Raw genomic sequence first — 21,526 nt, forward strand, 5'->3', positions numbered from 1 at the left:
GGATTCTTTTCGTCTTGCGAGGCACCACTGTATATCCCGTCCTCCCTAGCTTTGGGATTAGACCACTGAAGAAGCCCGGAAAACTACCTTGGGAGTGTGCTACCTGCAAGCCCCAGTAAAAGGGCCCCACCAGGGGCAAACAGCAGCCTTACTTGGACTGCCAGGGCGAAACAGGTGCAAAACGCCAGCACCCTGTCACAACTTCATTAACATCCATCTACAACTTCACTTGCATCTCTCAGTATTGTGAACAACACCGATCTTACCCTTTGTTGGTATCTTCATGAACTTACCTGAAAAGGTAAAGAAAACAAGTACGCAACAACAGCAGCAAGAATACTTATCGCAAAGTATTGGAAGACACAAGATTTGCCCACCTTGAAAGAATGGCAGATGCAAGTAATAGACTACATGGAGATGGCAGAAATGACTGGCAGAATCCGAGATCTGGGAGAAGAAGCGGTGGAAGAGGACTGGAAGAAGTTTAAAGACTATCTGCAGAAACACTGCAAAATTTATGAATGCTAAAATGATGTTGGAGATAAAAACAATATGGCATTAGCAATATAGGTTTAAAACTATGTAAAAATGTAACAGAAAAAGGGCGAAAGACTGAAGTAATATTATGTCAAAAGTAAACAATATGTTAAAGTTGTTTAAACATAAGGAGGAAAGATTGGAGACATAATAGAATGACTTTAATAATTAGAAATGAGTTTAGAAAGAGGGTAAGGATTTGCTGTATCTGATTGGGTATGATTTATATGTATTTTTGACTGTTTTTGTTTTTCTTTATTTTTGTGGTTGTTATGTGTTTCTTTTTTCTGTAAAAGCTAATAAATATATTTTTTCAAAAAAATGAAAAGGTAAAGAAAACAAAAGATTGAGTTAAGCATTTGAAAAATCCATTGAAACCGGACGTTATAAGCTCATCTTTGGTTGAGTAGTTCATAAGTCTGTGTGGCTTTGCACAAGGTTTTGTATTTTTCTCAGAAGATTGATAAAGAATGTATAATTATTGTGTGTATATTAGTTGCCAACGTGTTGCATGAGTCGTACTGCTTCTATCAACAGCACAGGTTGCATTTTTCTAGTGTTAATAAATTTGTGAGAAAGTCATTCATAGCCTGTGAGCCTTCCACCTCATCGTAAATTGATAATAATGCCACTTTTAGCCCAGGAACTTCTGTTATCTCCTAAAACACCCTTTGCCAGAAAAATTGTACATATTTACAATTTCCCCATTTTCATTGTGTTTCTTTACCATTGAAAAGAACGGCACTTGCAATGACCCTTACTAAACGCTTGGGTTTCAAAAATGTTAGGATTTAATTAGAGTCGAATCTGAGAAGTAGGCACACTCAGGTGTGTACTAGGGGTAGTAGGAAGTGTGCTTGACCCACTGATAAGAATCAGTAATTAGCATGCATAAACACAAATTAAATTAGGCAGATTTCTGAAGTTGTGTACAGTGGTACCTCGGGTTACAAACACCTCAGGTTAAAAACACTTCGGGTTACAGACTCCGCTAACCCGGAAGTAGTACCTCAGGTTAAGAACTTTACCTCAGGATGAGAACAGAAATTGCACACCGGCAGCAGTGGGAGGCCCCATTAGCTAAAGTGGTACCTCAGGTTAAGAATGGTTTCAGCTTAAGAACGGACCTCCGGAACGAATTAAGTTCGTAACCAGAGGTACCACTATATTAGGACAGTAATCCTAGCCAATCAACAAGTTTTAACTCGGTTCTGGGGCTGTCATGATCTCTTCCACGCCTCCAAGATGGCGCAACAGGGCCAGTGGGAGGAGAACCCCATGCGGGAAATGCACACCCACAAACTTTGCCTGAACATCTGTGTTGGGGAAAGTGGAGACAGGCTCAACTGGGCAGCCAAAGTGCTGGAGCAGCTCATGGGCCAGACTTCTGTTTTCTCAAAAGCTTGATACACAGCCAGGTCCTTTGGGATCAGGAGCTGAAGAGATCTTGGAGAAAGGGCTGAAGGTGCGAGAATACAAGTTGAGGAGGAATAACTCTTCTGACACCGTCAACTTTGGCTTCGGAATCCAGGAGCACGTTGATCTAGGAATGAAATACAACCCTAGTGTTGGTTCTGGGCAGGCCAGGCTTCAGCCTTGCTGACAAGAAGCACCAAACTGGTGGCACTGGGGTCCAGCACCGAATCAGCAAGGAGGAAGCCATGCGTTGGTTCCAGCAGAAGTATGATGGCATCATCCTTCTTGGTAAATGAAAAGTTTCCAGTATAAAAAAAGTAAATAATTTTTCCCAATATAAAAAAGTGTTAACTCGAAAGACTAATTTCCTCCTAAAGGAACCGCCTGTGGGGATAGATCATTTAACGTTGAAAGCATTGAAAGGGCTAAGTGTGAATAGGTATGAAAAGCTAATCTCCTGTGAGGTAATGAGCTTTAGCACATCAAAGGAGGGAACTTCCCCTGGGTTATGAGACAATAATTTTGGCTAGGGGCAGAAGCTGTGGGGTTAGGGCTGGAGTGATGTAACCAGAAAGTTGTATTGTGCCCTGCAGAGAAAAAATGGTGCTGGGCTTATTGTTGCTGCTGTGATGGCATAAGCTGGTATGTTTTGGGGTACTGCTGCTGTATGACGCTCCATAAGCAGGCTCAGCTTGTATACATGTGTAAATAAACCAAATATCATGAAGCCACCACAGTCGCCATTGTGCCTAATCTTCCAAAGGAAACACAAATCCTGGGTGAGTGCTTGGAACCCTTGAAGTCTTGCGCACTGATTGGGATGGCATTTAACAATGCGTTGTGGAATAATGTAATAACGGCGCAATTAATGGTGTGAAATTCTGCCACACGGGACCATGAGACTACAGTGGTACCTCGGGTTAAGAACTTAATTCATTCTGGAGGTCCGTTCTTAACCTGAAACGGTTCTTAACCTGAGGTACCACTTTAACTAATGGTGCCTCCCGCTGACGCCGCGCCACTGAGGCGCGATTTCTGTTCTCATCCTGAAGCAAAGTTCTTAACCCAAGGTACTATTTCTGGGTTAGCGGAGTCTGTAACCTGAAGTGTCTAACCTGAAGTGTCTGTAATCCGAGGTACCACTGTAATGGCATTTTTTTGGTTGGAAGCCGAAACGCAGCAGAACGGAAACAGTGCTGCATGCAGTGAGCACAGCGTGAAAAAGAAATAAACGCCTCCTCACACCCCTAGTTGCCCAAAGAGCCAGCAAACAAACACAGAAGTTCCACTAAAGGCTGGCAGTCACGAGGGCAGGTGTTGCCGGTGCCTAAAGTATTATAATGAAGGTTCCTGGCAGATATCTCTTGGGAGGGACAGCACCACTTGGAGAAGAACTACAGAAAACATATTCAATCTGGTTGTCACCCACTCAGCAGGCAAGGGCACTCAGAAATGGGTGATAGGAACACAGTAAGCTGCCTTATATGAGTCAGGCCGCTACTCCATCTAGCTCAGCATTGTTCTCACCTGGAGTAGCCAACGTGGTGCCCTCCAGCTGTTCTTGGCCTTCAGCTCCCATTAGCCCAAGCCAGCATAGTCAATAGCCAAGAGTGATGGGTGGTGAGATCCAACAACACCTGAAGGGCACCATATTGGCTGTCCCTTGTCTACACTGACCAGCAGCAGCTAGGGACACAAGAGTCTTTTCCAACCCTCTCTGGGGATGTCAGAGATGGAATTCAGGACCTTCTGCAGGCAATGCATGTGTTCTGTTGCTGAGCACATCACCCTCACAGCTTGGACGATGACCTCAACTGCTGGGCAGAATCGCATGGGGTTATCTATAATAAGTACTGATGCAAAATGTGCAGTTCCGTTTTCAAAGCCTGCTTTCAAAACATGTCCCAGCTTGCTGGGAAACATTCTTGGGAATCTGCATCCTGACCTTGAAGCTTCCAGGCTGTTATGGCTGAAGCACACCCAGGTCTGTGACGGTTTCTGATAAGACAATTTCTGTTGCCCAGCCTCCATTCCTGAACAAAATTCCTGAGTCACTTGTTTAGTAGAAGGCTCCTGGGAAGCTCTGTTTTAATCAAGACTCCCCAAGTCCTTGATATATCTTGAGTACATCTTGCTAACAACTTGCACTTCTGGGAATTCCATCCATTGAAATATCTAACCAAAAGGTCAGGTCACAAGATTTTGCTGGTTATGTGGTAAAACAACGATGAGAGCTTACTTCTCCTTTTTTTCTTTCTCTGGTGACTGGTCTTGTTAGGATGTTCTGGTGGGTCACAAGCACGGACCTCCTCCGCCCTGTAACCACCATTATAAGAAGGCCATGTGGGACTCAGATATGGAAGCTGCACAGAATCCTGTTCAGGGTTCCAGTTGGGCAGTCAGGTCCTATTCCAGGATACTCTGCATGCGTGCCACATATTCAGAGCACACAGCTTCCCCCACGTAATCCTGGGAACTGTTGTTTCTTAAGGGTGCCAGAAATTATAGCTCTGTGAGGTGCTAACTTCAGTTCCCAAGATTCTTTGGGGGGAAGTCATATGCTTTAAAGGTATGGTGTGTACCCAGTCAAGTGTTTGTTCCAATGCTCCATACCCATTTTCTATTGCACCCCTCCAACATTTCATGTCCACTGGGCGTGCCCAGTACTTATTGAGCTGTTTCTGGTCTAGCACAGTTGTGCTTCTAAATATTTTTTGGGACTTCTGCAAACCCTGAAGTTCCCCCTAAGTCTTTCAATGCCACCTTTTTGTTTATGGATAATAGTTTTATCTACATGAAGATCCACACACTCTCCTGAACTTTGATGTAGAAGGAATCAGGGTTTTTTCCCCTGCCGTAACTTGCTGTAACTCTGTTCCGGCACCTCTCAGGTGGGCGCCATTCTCATTATAAGAGAACAAGAGAGGCGTTCATAGTGAGTTCTGGCACCTATTTTTCTAGCAAAATAGCACTGATAGGAATTATTTACAGTGGTACCTCGGGTTACATACGCTTCAGGTTACAGACTCCACTAACCCAGAAATAGTACCTCATGTTAAGAACTTTGCTTCAGGATGAGAACAGAAATCGCGCACTGGCGGCGCGGCGACAGCAGGAGGCCCCATTAGCTAAAGTGGTGCTTCAGTTAAGAACAGTCTCAGGTTAAGAACAGACCTCCGGAACGAATTAAGTACTTAACCCGAGGTACAACTGTATTTAATACATTTGTTAGTCGCTTTATCTTGCCCAGAGCAACCCAAAGCAACTTGCAACCAACCACAAATAAGAATAAGCATGGCATATCCATATTATTATTATTATTATTATTATTATTATTATTATTCATTCAAATTAAGGTATATCCTACCTTTTCCCCCAAAGGAGCTCAGGGCAGCAAACCTATCAGTACTTAAAAACATTCCAAAACCAGTTAAGGACATTTTAAAAACCATTAGAAACCATATTTTATTTATTTTGTGAACTGCCCTGAGACCTCCAGGTATAGGGCAGTATATAAATTTAATAAATAATAATAATAGTGGTAGTAATAACAACAACAACAACAACAACAACAATAATAATAATAATAATAATAATATATTTCCACCCGTGATTTTAATGTTGCCAGGAACAGTATCATTCAGCCATCAAATGCCCAGGTGCACAGAATTTTTTTTTAAAAAAATAATAATTATACATTTATTTAATTTTCAGGTTTTGAAATTTACAATCATCAAGTGACCAAAACAAAAAGAGAATACCATAAATACCCATCAACTTCCCTCCTCCCCTTTGTGGGTCCTTACATTAACAGGAATGTTTTTAAACACCTCCTAAAAGTCGATAATGAGGAAGATACTGCATAATTACCAGGCAAAGTGTTCCACAGGTGGGGAATCTGCCACCAAAAAGCCCCTGTCATGGGTCAACGCCAACCAGGTGGTCTCCGGGGGCACCATCACCAACAGAGCCTTGCCGTGGGTCCATCTGTCAATCTGATTTCACAAATGCCTAATGAAATATGCTTGGCATTGACATAAATCTCAAAGGCTTAGTTAGACAGCGCCAATAAGGCCCTGCCAGATCATTTAGGAGCATTTGTGATCACCACCAAAGTCATTATGAGAAATCTTACATTCATTGCATGCCCCTGTGCCCATTCACAGCAACCAGCAAAGAGTCTTTGTGAACGACGACAGTTCTCGGACCGTCCAATTTCTGCAATGAAAACAAATAAAAGCAAAAACGACGGATCCCGTATATTTCTGCAAAGCGGATGGCAGAGAGCAAGGGCAAGTGGGGGCTGCGCATCTTTTCTTGACATCAAGCTGAGCTGGGCACTTGTAGAAGAAGCTGAAACCAGTGTGCAGGTGTCAAGAGCGGTAGCTGAAACGAGATAAGGAGCCCGAGGAGACGTGGGAATCCCCACCATCTCAGGAGAATCAAAGGCACTCAATGCCTTTGTTACAAAGGGAGGAAATGAATCAAACCAGAATCGGTCTCTGAGTCATTTTCCAGTGATAAGAAAGCTTTTAATCACGGGCGCTGTAGCAAAGTAATAAGTGCTGGAAGCCTGCCAGGCCAGCCTATCATCTGAAGCTGTATCTCAGAGCACGATTCAGCTCCTCCATCGCCCTGTCCTTGACCCACTTGAGATCTCCTTGTACCAGGCTGTGGCTTCGTGTGTAATTTGGTTCTTTTCATGTTGCTCTGCACTAGAGCTGCCGCCTTCAGAAGAAGAAGGGGAAACCCTGGCCAGGTTCCAAAGAATGCCGTTAATGGTAGCATGCCGGTCGGAAATTCAACAGATGAAGTTTCCCCAGCGTACTTATCTCCATGCCTTACCAGAAGAAAGCTGGCAACCCTACCAAGCACATGGGTGTGGGTGTAGACACAAACATACACACACAACCAGGTAGTGCCAGGTGCTGCCGAGGTATTTTATGGGAGGGGGGAATGTGATTTTTATAGCTAGAGTAATTTGTGAGTTTGGACCTGTCAAGCCAAAAGTCGTGTGAAGTCAAGCCAAAGTCACATTTTGGTCCGCCATCTTGATTCAAAATGGCTCCCTAGAGTACATGGGGCACAAAGCACATTAATAGTTACACTACACATTAATAGTTACACCAACAAGTGCTCATATCCCCATGTCAAATATTATACCATAGCAACAACCCGTAACTCACTGTATCTATCATCTATCTATCTATCTATCTATCTATCTATCTATCTATCTATCATCTATCTATCTATCTATCTATCACTATCTATCTATACACTGCTTGATTGTAGAAAACCTCAATACCTCAATTACTATCATTCATATAAATGACAAGTGCAGCACAAAAATAACATAAATAATTAAATACCTTTTAATAATGGCAAGTAAATATTTCAACTCGCATTAATCTCATCAGTGGCACAGATGCTGCAAATAAATTCCTTCTGCACCACAATATTTTAATGCCATCCATAACACGGGTCTCATGAATTTAATTGGGGTCATCTAATACATAAATAGCAACATGCTATTATTAATTTATTTGATAGGGTGTTAGTCATTTGTTCTGTTTTTTATTTATTTACAATCTTACAAAGTTTAAATTATTTCACAGCATACCACAACAAAGTTTTTAATGAGCTGGCGGTTTATAAATAAATAAGACGACAGTAATGATTAACAACAAGAACAACAACAACAACAACAATTCAGTTTATATCTCCATTCCTATCACTGCCTTCACTTCAAGGCAATTTTCCAGAATACCAGGGCTACACAAAGTGCCAGGCAATTGCCAGACACGACTTTCTGCTGCCTCCACCATCACATTTTGGGCCCTGGCATTGCCTAGTGGGAGGTAAAGAGAACATTGTGGTCAATTCCCCAAAACTCAAGAAAGGGCGTCCAAGACCAGAGGCTTCTCTGTGGAACCAACATCAAAAGTTAAGAGCTGCTGATTCAGGAGAACAGGAAGGCTAGAAGAACAGGGAATGAGAGCAGGATTGGGACATCACAGTGGCAAACGCTCCCAGCATGTGAAATATTTGGCCTAGTTTTAGCTGGCTTTCCTTTCAGCGTCAATTTGGAATGTGGTGTGCCAACGAGCAACATCTAGGGCAAATTATTATTATGACTATTAAGCATTTCTCACATACTGTATTGGCCTGAATATAAGCCTCACTTTCCCCCCAAATTCCGACTGTGGAAAGTTAAAGTGCGGCTTATATTTGCGACCTTACAGTATGCAGCCAGGAGCGTGGGGAAAAAAGGACCAGAAGCGCAGCAAAGTGGCACCTGCCATATGCGTAGTCTGCCGTTCTGTGGGAACCAGGGCTGTCTTAAGCCAGGAAGGGAGAGAGCGAGGAAGGGGAAAGGCCGTCGGCAACACAGTGCGTCTCGCCCCCACCCCCCCAGGAGCAGCGAGGAATGGAGCGGTTTAAATTTGGGGGGTTTTTTGTTTTTTTTCTTTGCCCCCCTCCAATTTTAAAGGTGCGGCTTATATTCGGGTGCAGCTTGAAATTGAGTAAATAAATTATGGTGCTTCAGGTTAGGAACATAGGGAACCATTGCTCAACATTGTCTGCAATGACTCTCTCGAGGGGTTCGGACAGGTAGGCACACCGTGAACGTATAGACTACAGGCACTGTGCGGCTCATAATTTGTGGGCTATGAGATCTTTCTGGGACCTGCTGGCAGTCATAGCTTGAGCTCAGTTATTTATTTATTTAATAACCGCTTACCAAACCACTTCATATTTTTTAAAAAAATCAAACGATCTTTAAGAGGCATCCAAGAACACAACATGGAAAAAAACAACACAACTGTTTCCTAACAACAGAGATACAAACGTCACCCCAACGGTCTTTCAAAATCAGATTAAAAACAAAAAGTTCCGTGAAAACAGGGCCCAATCTCATGAGTCAGGGGAAAGCCTGGGCAAAGAAGTTATGTCTTTGCAAGTCTTCTGAAGCAACTGGTGAATGGTGCTTTGTGTACCAAGCGTGGGAAATCCTTTCTATCTGAAGGACCATGTGTCCAGGTGGCATACATACCCTTCAACATTTCTCCAATGAAAATAGGGATGTCTCATTTGATAATGATAATTTTACTGTTTATACCCCACACAGCATACTGGGCTGCCCCAGCAACTCTGGACGGCTTCCAACATATATAAAAACATTAAACATTATGGGGAGGGGGAACCCTTCCCTATACAGGATTGCCTTCAGACAGCTCGGGCGTCGGAATACTCCATACCCGCCAACATTTCTCCAATGAAAATAGGAAATAGACATCCTAAGGAAAAGCGGGACATTTGAGGATCAAATCAGAAACCAGGACAGCTTCTCTAAATCAGGGATGTCCCTGGAAAATAGGGAGACTTGGAGGGTTTGAGGTGCGCAACGCTCTGGGTTGCAGGGGGAGGGGGCACACTGGTAGCTACGGTAGGGGTGGCAAAAGTGTCCATGGACAGACAGACACACCTCCACCCTCAATCGAAACAAACAAGAGATGTTATCAGAGTTCAAGGCACATTCCAGCCAGGCAAGACCACCAGAGGAGGGTGCCGAGAACAGCTGTTTGCCTGGACAGAGGAACAAGGGCCACATAGAGCCCAGACACTGAGATCCAGCTCCAAGGGCCTTCTGGTGGCTCCCTCACTGCGAGAAGTGAAGTTACAGGGGACCTGGCAGAGGGCCTTCTCAGTAGTGGCACCAGCCCTGTGGATCGCCCTCCTGTCAGATGCCAATTATACGACTTCATGTAAATTTCTGAAGGTAGCCCTGTTTTAATGTTCAGTGTTTCATTATGTTTCTGTATATTCTGGGAGCTGCCCAGAGTGGCTGAGGCAACCCGCTCAGATGGGTGGGGTACAAATAATAAAACCGTCATCATCATCATTATTATTATTACCTGGAGGGCCTCATTTGGTCCCCAGTCCCCACCCGTGATTTACATACTGGGTTGGGCAGTGTAGCAATCCACAGCTCTAAAGCAAACAGCTTTCATCCATTCTGTGGACCTTGTTTGTTTTCCTTTACAATGCCTGCAGGCACTTGGCTGCAAAGTGTGCTAATCCATAAATCAGTTTGGGTGGGCAGCCTTAATCCTCCCTCTTTTCTGGCAGGTGGCAAACAAGGCAAATGTCGAAAGGTTTCGACACTCGCTGAGACTGACACCTGAAGCCCGGGCTTTCGCATTCCTTTATAGTCAAGGCGGGCCCAGTGAAAATATTTTAAAACTGCTGGCGGACATAGACGGAGAGCCCTGTCGACGACGCAGGCAGGAAGTCACGTGGCGACTCCGAGGCAAGCGTCAATCTCTCCACCGCAGCCCTCCGTCTGCAGGATGGAGATAACTGATCCCAATCTACCTTGCAGGGTTACTCTGAGGTTTACAAGATTATGTGAAATTCTGAGAATACTCGAAAGCATCTCAGTGGGGGATGGTCGTAGCTCCATGGTAGAGCATCTGCTTCATGCGCCGACAGCCCCAGTTTCAATCCCTGGCATCTTCATATAGGACTGGGAGAGACTCCTTATCCATGGGGAGCCTCTGCCAGTCAGTGTAGACAATACTGACCAATGGTCCACTTCAAACCTGCAAACCTTCTCACTTGGGACATCAATGGGGCGGAACTGACATGTCATCTCTGGAGGAGGAAAAAGAAGAAGAAGAGTTTGGATTTGATATCCCGCTTTATCACTACCTGAAGGAGTCTCAAAGCGGCTCATAATCTCCTTTCCCTTCCTTCCCCACAACAAACACTCTGTGAGGTGAGTGGGGCTGAGAGACTTCAAAGAAGTGTGACTGGCCCAAGGTCACCCAGCAGCTGCATGTGGAGGAGCAGAGATGTGAACCCGGTTCCCCATATTACAAGTCTACCGCTCTTAACCACTACACCACGCTGGCTCTCTTAAACTTAAACTTAAACACATGTTGCAGAGTTCCCCACAAAATAGACCAGAGGCAATTGTACTTCATCCAGCAGAGCTTTACTGCTACTGAAAGCAAATGAGCATAATGGTCACAAATCCAATACATTCAGGATTGGCACTGTCCATAAGAAATCCAGTTGCAGCACTTACAATAAAACTTACAATGCTTATAATAAGACTTAAACTTAACACTATAGCATACAGAACACCAGATCAAAGAGACAGAAAGAGAAAGTAAAAGACCCGGGCCCCCTCCTGGCCTCTTATTATATTCAGCATGACCTTGGCAGAAAGATAACAGAATTGATTTAAACCAGCTGCACTCAGCTTCTCAGAAGGAGTAACCAAAACAAGAAACGTCTGCCTGTTTCTTTCACATAGGAAACTTTCCAAACGTTCCAAAATACTCTTGAACCAAGCAGAAGGGGAAAGATCTCTACATATCAGATCAATACTTTCTGTACTAAGAAATGCAAACTGACAGGAAGCAAAGGGGAGAAGGAGCATGGGCTCTGGCGTGTGAGGGGAGGTACAGACAGCCTCTGTAGGGAGATGACCCTTGCAGCACCTGCCATGCCCGTGGCTCCTGCAGCAGGTGGGCCAGAGCTGCAGTCACTGGGCACTGGGCTTCACAACAGCAGCCTATCGTCTTCTGCCCATTCTCCAGCAACCACTACGAGCAGCAAGAGTGGAGGGTGGCAGCAGTAGCCATGGAGAGGCTCAACAGGTTCATCCTACTCCCAGAGCTCAACAGCTGTTCTGGAGGGGGAAAGCAGGACATTCCCAGATCCAAAGCTGGGAGTGGTTTTGTGAATCCAGGCTGTCCCAGTAAAATCAGGGCGGTTGTGGGAGTCTGCTGTTTTAGTATGGGGCAGCTGCCTATGGACACTTGCTTTCTCTCATGCTTTGGGAAGCTGGGGGAATGCAGGGCTCTTCCTTCGGGGCAGCCTCCCGAGCCAAACGCTGTGGGGCTGTGCTCAGACTAATCCCAAATAATCCCAAAGCAGGTGAGTGGGTCGCAGACTGCTTCTCTTTCAACACTTGCTGTTGTTGTTCTTCTGCATTCCAGTAAGAGGATGCTGCCTCTCTTGAGCGCTGGAAGGAAAGGTGCCCTTGTATAAATACTGTTAAGTTGTGGGCGAACATATCAGATGACACAGCGATTCTTCCAAAGCAGTTCTTTATTTGTCAGCTGGAACAGAACTAACTGAGGAGCTCAGTCAGCCTGCTTATATAGAGCTCCAGAACAATTGCAACTGTTGCAACTCTCTGAAACTATCCAATCACAGAACGTTACTTTTTGATCCTTCATTTGCATACAAACCATCCAATCACTGAACGTCACTTTCAATCCTTCATTTGCATAACTATCTACAGTATCCCCCTGCTGGCCCAGGGTGAGAACATCAGTACATAACACATACGGGACCCAGAGGGGCAGCTGGAGGCTTTGACCCTCTTGGTCTCCATTATCTCAGCAAGGTTCAGGTTGCAACCTGTCTGGCAGACAGGCTGCAGCTTGAAGAGCATTTCCTCCAGCCAGCCAAACCAGAGGAGGAAAAAAACACACACTTCCTGGATCTGTTTCACTCTTACACCGCTGCCTCCTTGTCTCCTGCTGCAACCACTGTTGTGTCCAGCCTGGCTCAGAGTCTGGGAAGTGATCAGCCATGATCTGCAGGAAAGCTTTTGTGTAAAGGTAAAGGGAGCCCTGACTGTTAGGTCCAGTCACAGACAACTCTGGGATTGCAGCGCTCAGCTCACTTTTGTGTAGTCAGTCACTAATCACCATCAATTTAAATTGAATTCGTGTTCTTCCCCCCTGCCACCCCCAGATTATGTGAGTAGAGAGGGAACATAGGAATTCAAATCTGATCAATATGGTTCAGTGCTGTCTACACTAACCGGCAATGGCTCTCTAGGTTTTTGCTGCAGAAATGTGGAGAGATGAATTTAAGGGCTGGGGGAAAGTGAGTATCAGAGAGAACAGAAACGGACAAATCCTTCTATTCCTATATGCAATTAGAAAAACAAGTGAAACAATTCAGACAAAGTTACAGATAGGTAGCCGTGTTGGTCTGCCATGGTCAAAACAAAATAAAAAAATTCCTTCCAGTAGCACCTTAAAGACCAACTGAGTTAGTTCTAGGTATGAGCTTTCGTGTGCATGCACACTTCTTCAGATACCACTTCAGAAGTGTGCATGCACACGAAAGCTCATACCTAGAACTAACTCAGTTGGTCTTTAAGGTGCTACTGGAAGGAATTTTTTTATTTTGTTTTAATTCAGACAAAAGCAGCAGAGTATAGATCACAGGTAGGCAAACTAAGGCCTGGGGGCCAGATCCAGCCCAATCACTTTCTAAATCCATCCTGCAGACAGTCCAGGAATCAGCGTGTTTTTACATGAGTAGAATGTGTCTTTTTATTTAAAACGCATCTCTGGGTTATTTGTGGGGCCTGCCTGGTGTTTTTACATGAGTAGAATGTGTGCTTTTATTTAAAATGCATCTCTGGGTTATTTGTGGGGAATAGGAATTTATTCATATTTCCCCCCAAAAAATATACAGTGGTGCCCCACAAGACGAAATTAATTCGTTCCGCAATTTTTGTCGTCTAGCGAATTTTTCGTCTTGCGAAGCACGAAATCCCATAGGAATGCATTGAAAATCAATTAATGCGTTCCTATGGTCAAAAAAAGTCCAAACAAAGCCAAATTTGGTACAACAACAGTTTATTAACTGCTCTTTAAAGTCACACATACTGTAAAGAGCAGTTCAAAAATTGAAGGGAAAATAAATTAACTTTATAAACATGACAGAAAAACATTTAAAAATCAACAAAGTGTACAGTACATTTTCTAAGACTCTGGGGGACCACTCGAAGAAGGCTCCTCTTCCACTCTTTGCTTCTTGGTCAAGAACCTGTCCATAGTCTGCTGCTTTATCCGCCTTTTCAGCAGCTCCCTGAAAGACGACATGACCCTCGTATCATAAAAGTTCCCAGCGTCATGTGCCACGTGCTTCTCATGGTGGTGTAGATCTGCAAAAGTCTGCACCTCCTTCCACTTCTGGCAAATGTCCCTCAGTCTTTCGGAGGACAGCCGTTCCTCAGTTGCTTCCTCCTCTTCCAGTGAGGCCTGCTCCTGCGCAGCCTCTGCCTGCAGAACGTAGCCCTCCGTCGTCACAACCTCCAGGAACTCCGCTGCAAAGTCTTCAGCCGCAGGAACATCAGAACTGGCAGCCTCTCCATGCCTGACCACACTGTGGATGCCAGATCTTGTCTTGAACCGGTCAAACCAACCTCTGCTAGCCTTGAAGACTTCTGGCTCGGCTGAGGTTCCTGGCTGTTCCCGGATGAGGTCAGCGTGCAAGGCCTTGGCCTTCTCACAAATGACGGCCTCAGACACTGTGTCCCCTGCACGCTGCTTCCCTTCTATCCAGATGAGCAGCAACTTCTCGACCTCCTCCAGGACAGCTGGGCGGTTCATCACGATCCTGGTGACTCCCTTGGCTGCATCAGTCGCCAGGATCTTCTCCCTCATCTTCAGGATGGTCCCGATGGTCGATGGGTTCCTGCCGTACTCCCTGGCGATGTCCGTCACACGCATTCCGCCGTCGTGCTTCCAGATGATCTCCTTCTTCATTTCCAGCGTCACCTTCTCCTTCTTCCTCTCGCCGGCCACCGCAGCAGCAGTCTTCTTGGGTCCCATGGCAGCACAGCTCCTACCTTCGTAAACTCAGAAACAGAAAAAAAAAATCAGTGATGTGCTTCAAACCCAAAAAATACAAAAGCAGCCAGCCACCCACCACACAGAAATTAAAACCCAGAACCAAGGCCTTGAATCCCAAGCACCCCAACCCCAAATCCAAAATCCAAAAACCCCCAAAAAAGTTTTAAAAGTTTAGCTTACCAAATGGATGAAAGAGAAGTTCTGGAAAAGCTTCAACAATCAACCACCGACGTCCTCAGAAACCTCAAATGGCTGCAAAATAAGTTTAGGAAAAGCTTCAAAAATCACCAATGTCTTCAAAAACCTCAACTGCTCCCACAGACACGCACCAACCCACCCACAACACAGAAATTGCAAACCCCTCCCCAACTGCTCCCCCAGCCCCTCCCCAACTGCTGCAAACCCCTCCCCAACTGCTTCCCCACCCAGACAAAAAAAAATTTCAAAAAATAACAACATGGCCAGCACTCAGAAATTCAAACTCAGAAAATTTTTCAAAAAAAATCAACCTGGCCCAGTGGTCACAGAAAATCATAAAAATTCCCAAAAAAGGCCCACAAGCCCCCAGATTATCGCAAACCCCTTCCCAACACCAAGTCCTTGAATCCCAAACACCCCAACCCAAAATCCAAAACCCCCCCAAAAAGTTTTAAAAGTTTAACTTACCAAATGGATGAAAGAGAAGTTCTGGAAAAGTTCTGGAAAAGTTTTGGAAAATCTTCAAAAGTGAGCAAAGTCTGAGAAAAGGCTACCAAACCACGTGCTAACAGTTGCTCCTCGAAGTCAAGTCGCAACTGCAGCTGCTCAAGCTAAGCACCCTTGGTTTTAACGGTTTTTACACAAAGGAAACAAAGTCGCGAGACGTTTTCGTTTTGCGAAGCAAGCCCATAGGGGAATTCGTCTTGCGAGGCAAATCGCGGGCGAAAAAACCTTTCGTCTAGCGAGTTTTTTGTCTTGCGAGGCATTCGTCTTGCGGGGCACTACTGTAGTCTGGCCCCCCACAAGGTCTGAGGGACAGTGGACCAGCCCCCTGCTGAAAAAGTTTGCTGACCCCTGGTATAGATTCAACCAAAGAGACATGGTGGGTCCCATAAACTGCCCAAGGTCAGGCAATAGAGGTACCCCTTCAGCACACAACAGAAGCTGCACAATAAAAGTGTTGGTTGCATCTCTGTAGGGAGGGAATCCCACAATTTAGTGCCTGCCACAAAGAAAGTCTTCCCCCTTTATATACCTTTCCTTATACAAATGATTCAGTCCCCAATTAATTACCCCAATTAGGCCTTAACAATAGAGCAATCCTTCTTCTATATAGCTTTGACTCCTTTCCAACTGGTTTTGACGCTCTTCCAGCAAGTCTTGGTGCCTTTCCAACAGAAGCCAGCCCTCTGAGGGATGGTGCCATATTGTTTTGGACAAGCACAGATGGGCCTGGAATGCAGGCAGGACGCATAGTGACCTTATCAGGAGCAAAACTTGTAATCACTTACTCAAACTTCCTAAATTAACTACTGGTTGGTAAAGCAAATCACTTCCTTTCAAGCTTTAAACTTCCCGCTTCTTCTCCAAGATAGTTAGTTCAAGCTAGTTACAGCATGAGCTAGGAAGAAGAAGAAGAGGAGGAGTTTGGATTTGATATCCCGCTTTATCACTACCCGAAGGAGTCTCAAAGCAACTAACATTCTCCTTTCCCTTCCTCCCCCACAACAAACACTCTGTGAGGTGAGTGGGGCTGAGAGACTTCAGAGAAGTGTGACTGGCCCAAGGTCACCCAGCAGCTGCATGTGGAGGAGCGGAGGCGCGAACCCGGTTCACCAAATTACGAGACTACCGCTCCTAACCACTACACCACATCGGCATGCAGGTTTGGCTGATGTCCGGTTTTCAACATCGTGATACATCACCAGATAAACATTGCAATACACTGATATATCACAATGTCTGAAATAAGAATGGAGCTCTGTAGAAGCATTGGCTGGCTTCACAGTTTTTCCCATATTGTGATTTTTGACACACACCATGATTCGCAATATATTGCCAGGTCAAAATGAGGAGTTGGGTTACAGCCAGCTAAGTTGTACTCAGAGTAAAAAGGTAAAGGGACCCCTGACCATTAGGTCCAGTCATGGCCGACTCTGGGGTTGCGGCACTCATCTCGCTTTATTGGCCGAGGGAGCTGGCATACAGCTTCCGGGTCATGTGGCCAGCATGACTAAGCCGCTTCTGGCGAACCAGAGCAGCGTATGGAAATGCCATTTACCTTCCCGCCTATTTATCTACTTGCACTTTGATGTGCTTTCAAACTGCTAGGTGGGCAGGAGCAGGGACCAAGCAACAGGATCTCACCCCGGCACAGGGATTCGAACTGTTGACCTTCTCATCGGCAAGCCCTAGGCTCAGTGGTTTAGACCACAGCACCACCCGCATCCCGTACTCAGAGTAGACCCACTGAAATTATGAGAGATTAATCATGTTGATTACCCAAGTCTGCCTCCGACATGCCAGCTCCTATAGAGTTGCCATTTTCACCCATGCTGCTCCCTTAGCAGGGATTTACCAGTTCAAGTTTCAACTACAAGCCAAAAACCAAGAACAAATCATCTTTGGCTAACTTCTCCTTTATGTTATCTTCTGAAAGAAACACGTATGTTGAGGAGGAAGCTGCTCTAGCCTTCCGCACATGGCTCCCCCACCCGTCATTCCATCATGCCTAAAACTGCCTTTGGAGTATCGCTGGATTGCGACAGCCTTAACATCTGCTTTTCTGAAGCCAATCCATTTCACAAACTTGCTCACTAAAGACCAGCTGGTAGCAAGTCACTGCTGGCAGCCTCTTGTGCAACTGGCTGGACAGAAATCTGTTCTAGGCATCTTGACCTTAGTAACACTTTGGCATGCAATGTTTGGGGTCCTGTTCAAAGCAGACATGTTTTGCCCAAAGTTCTGCTTGGCAAGAAGGGCCACAGCAGTGACTGGGGAAGTGGATAAGAATCTGAACTAGCTGAGGAAGAACTTCCTGACAGTAAGAGCTGTTCGACAGTGGAATTTGCTGCCAAGGAGTGTGGTGGAGTCTCCTTCTTTGGAGATCTTTAAGCAGAGGCTTGACAACCATATGTCAGGAGTGCTCTGATGGTGTTTCCTGCTTGGCAGGGGGTTGGACTCGATGGCCCTTGTGGTCTCTTCCAACTCTATGATTCTATGATTCTATGATTCTATGAGTTCAGAATGACAGGGAATCTGAAATGACTTGATTCAGAACTGTCTCGTTCGTGCCAAGCTTTTCGGAGAAATCTCAGGGAAAGTGCAGGGTTTTGCTGAGAGCTTTGCACCCTTCCAATTCTGCCCTGCCAGCCCTCCATTGCTTTCTACCTGGGACCCCAAATTTCCCCTTGATTCCATCCCCTCCTTGCCTCTGAAAACTGTACCCCCACAGGGATGGGAGAATATCATAGGATTCTAGAGTTGGAAGGGATCCTGAGGATCATCTAGTGCAGGGATGTCCAACAGGTCAATTGTGATCTACTCAACAACTTTGGCTCTTCCTCCCTGTTATGTACTGAGTTGAATAGGATCCAAACTGCAGCAGTCTGATTGGTCCTAGAACAATAGGATTCAGAATGCAGCAGTCTGATTGGTCCTAGAACAATGCAGCAGTATGATTGGTTGGCAGGAACCACCCAATCAGGCTCCAGATATAAGTGAATCCACAGCCTGATTGGCTTACAGTAGAATTCCAGAATTAGCCAATCATATGCAGCCCATTGTGTAAATAATGTATATAAAGCAGATACTTTGAGGGGACTTGGATTCATTCCTCCTCACCACTATGAGCTGAATAAAGAGCATGAAATCACTTTGCGACTCTGAGTATATTACACTCCCCCAAAGAAGCTCAACAATTTTGGTCAATCCAGTGGGTAGATCACTGCCAGGTTTTTTTTATAGTGGGAGTAGATTACAGTCTCTTGGGAGTTGCCCGTGCCTGATCTAGTGCAACCACCTGCAGTTCATGAATATGCTGCTTTCCCATACAGGGATCAAACCTGCAACACTGGTGTTATAAGTGTGGTCAATTTTTGCTTCTCTCTATTTCTCATTTTTTCCAGTCATAAATTCAGTTCTCCAATTTCCATATCAGTTTGCGAAAAAAATTAAGTCCTCATGAAAATTCACCAGAATTTTCCTGAATATTATACATTTTTTTACATGTTGTATTCAATCATAAGGAACACGGGTGGCCCTGTGGGTTAAACCACAAAGCCCAGGACTTGCCGATCAGAAGGTCGGCGGTTCAAATCCCCGCGACGAGGTGAGCTCCCGTTGCTCGGTCCCTGCTCCTGCCAACCTGCAGTTCGAAAGCACGTCAAAGTGCAAGTAGATAAATAGGTACAACTCTGGTGGGAAGGTAACCGGCGTTTCCATGCGCTGCTCTGGTTCACCAGAAGCGGCTTAATCATGCTGGCCACATGACCCGGAAGCTGTGCGCCGGCTTGCTCGGCCAATAAAGCGAGATGACCGCCACAAGCTCAGAATCGGTCACAACTGGACCTAATGGTCAGGGGTCCCTTTACCTTTACCTTATTGAATTGTATGTGCATTTATTTAACCTAGAGTGTGCACTTTTTGTATTGCAAAATTTGGAAAAGTGCAAATTGGGAGAAGGCAGTGCTTCAGTTTGCATATTGTTTCAGAAAGTGTGAATTGAGTATGTTCATCTTTAGATGCGAACTGAATCGAATTTCTCCTCCATCCCTGCTCTCTGAGTAGTGATGACCAGATCATGAAAGGGAGATAAGTTCCTTGGGCTTTTATTAGGCATCAAAGGTTTACCAACAAAATATCCCAGTGCAAAGATGTCTGCGAACTGAAGTTTGTCCAGGCTGCCAAGTTTAAGGACCCTGAAATTCTGGCAAACTTCAATTCACAGGGATTTTTGCGCAGAGAACTACCCATTGGTAAGGCTTTGGAAACTCATAAAGGTCTGAGGAGCAGCCCTTTGACTTGTGCCCTCGTGGTGGGTAAGTTTGGGGAAAGGAGAGCGAGAATAAGTTGTCCTGAGCTTACTTACAAGCTGATCACAAATCACCTCGTTCTTCCCAACATACTGGATTTTGTGTGGCCACTTAGGCATTGCAAAAATAGAAGACAGAGTTTTGAAGAAGAGTTAGGCTTGTTCTATTGCATTTGTACAGTGGTGCCTCGCAAGACGAAATTAATTCATTCCGCGAGTCTCTTCGTCTTGTGGTTTTTTCGTCTTGCGAAGCACCCCTATTAGCGGCTTAGCGGATTAGCGCTATTAGCAGCTTAGCGGCTAAGCGGCTATTAGCGGTTTAGCGGCTTAGAAAATGGGGGGAAACTCGCAAGAACTCGCAAGACGTTTTCGTCTTGCGAAGCAAGCCCATAGGGAAATTCGTCTTGCGAAGCACCTCAAAAGACGGAAAACTCTTTCGTCTTGCGAGTTTTTCGTCTTGCGAGGCATTTGTCTTGCGGGGCACCACTGTATATCATTTCCCACAAAAAAGGTCCCAAAACAATTTAATACCAAGTTAGAAAAATACAATTATGAGAAATGTGTTTTAAAAAAATAGAGCTAACAAACAATTCAATTCCCTAGTGCTGCCCAGGAAAATGCCCAGGAAAACAAAAGCATCTTTGCCTGGCACTGAAACATTGGCAAGATTGGCATCTCCTGGAGGGGGCATTTCGCCAGTGTGGGGGGGCGGTGCGTGTTGAAAGAAAATGTCAAATACGCTATTTTATATGGGTAGAAGCCATTTAGAAATAATTACTATAATTTCAAAGAGACGCGCAATGCACCTCTGGACTCTTGCAATGGGGGCCGGGCAAGAGTAATGTAAATAAATAAGTAAACAAACAATAACAGACTGATTTATGCCAAGATTGACTGAAGCTTTGTTCAGTTTCCTTTGCAGGGTGGTGATGAAGAAGGAAATTGCCCTGCCATTTCGATATTTGTCTCTTGTAAAAGGAACGTTATGCTTCCTTCGTTTCCAAATGTTCTTTGTAAACTGCCCTGGTCTGATTTGATAAGGGAAGGTGGGGTTCAAATTATCTGACATGAGCATGACTTTCCTGGGCCTTCCCTGGAAGGTTTTCCCCTGGCTCACATTCCTGCGGCTTTGGGTAAAGCACATCTTCCTGCCCATCTTCCGCCAGGGTTCACTGAGATGCCAGGCACAATGGCCCTTTGATCTTGTAGCTCCAAGACATCTGTGTCATTTTTGCTCTGTGAGCCAAGAGGATCAAATGAATTCCTTGTATACACATCACATTTGCAACCACCAGTACCCAGGAACTTCCTGTTCAGGGACAGGGTGGGGAGACACAAAGCGATTGTGTTCTGCAAGGATGAGATCGTTCACCCTCCACCTCTGATTATCTGCCCGGCCGCCTCTCAAGAGACTGCATCCCTCATTTCCAGAGAGACACTCGAGGTTGCCTGTGGCAGCAGAAAGAACAAAGAGTCCCGTGGCACCTGAAAGTCTACCCAATTTATTATGGCAGTGTTCCCAAACCTTTTTCACCACTGACCGCTTTAAAATGGCTGAAAGGGGTGCAAACTCGAATAAAATATATGGGGCAGGTAAACCCCACCCTGCAAAATTTATCACAAGAAACGGCACATGCACACCATTTGAATGGCAATTGCCATCAATTTTGGGGGTGGAGGGAGGCCCTCAAATATTTTGGGGGGGGCAAAGGGCCCTTGGCCCCTAAGAGTTGGCACCTATGCTGTCTGTCAGCTCAGTCATAATGCATTGTGCCAGAGGCTGTATGATTTATTTTTAATTGTATTTTTATTGCTTCTTTTCCTTCTTATAAATTGTGTTTTTTCTGCATTCCATAGAATTCAAATCATAATATAACAAAATGCAACA

The 21,526-nt window shown here is 45.1% G+C and overlaps 1 protein-coding gene and 1 pseudogene across 2 annotated transcripts; one reads left to right on the forward strand and one right to left on the reverse strand.

Annotated features, from left to right (window-relative positions):
* The first annotated feature begins 1,581 nt into the window (after positions 1 to 1,581).
* On the forward strand, positions 1,582 to 2,297 carry LOC309329432 (large ribosomal subunit protein uL5 pseudogene; annotated as a pseudogene). The gene has a single exon. The product of its transcript is annotated as a large ribosomal subunit protein uL5 pseudogene (transcript).
* Positions 2,298 to 13,291: 10,994 nt separating this feature from the next.
* LOC309329703 (putative CENPB DNA-binding domain-containing protein 1) lies at positions 13,292 to 14,839 on the reverse strand. Its single transcript, XM_081840718.1, has 2 exons — positions 14,124 to 14,839; positions 13,292 to 14,048 (listed from the first exon to the last, which is right to left on the reverse strand). Exons 1-2 carry the CDS (start codon positions 14,604 to 14,606, stop codon positions 13,755 to 13,757), a joined length of 777 nt encoding a protein of 258 aa, XP_081696844.1. The 5' UTR covers positions 14,607 to 14,839; the 3' UTR covers positions 13,292 to 13,754.
* Positions 14,840 to 21,526: the final 6,687 nt, after the last annotated feature.

This window comes from Podarcis erhardii, assembly GCF_964252035.2.
Source record: "Podarcis erhardii genome assembly, chromosome: 14".
Lineage (NCBI taxonomy): Eukaryota > Metazoa > Chordata > Lepidosauria > Squamata > Lacertidae > Podarcis > Podarcis erhardii.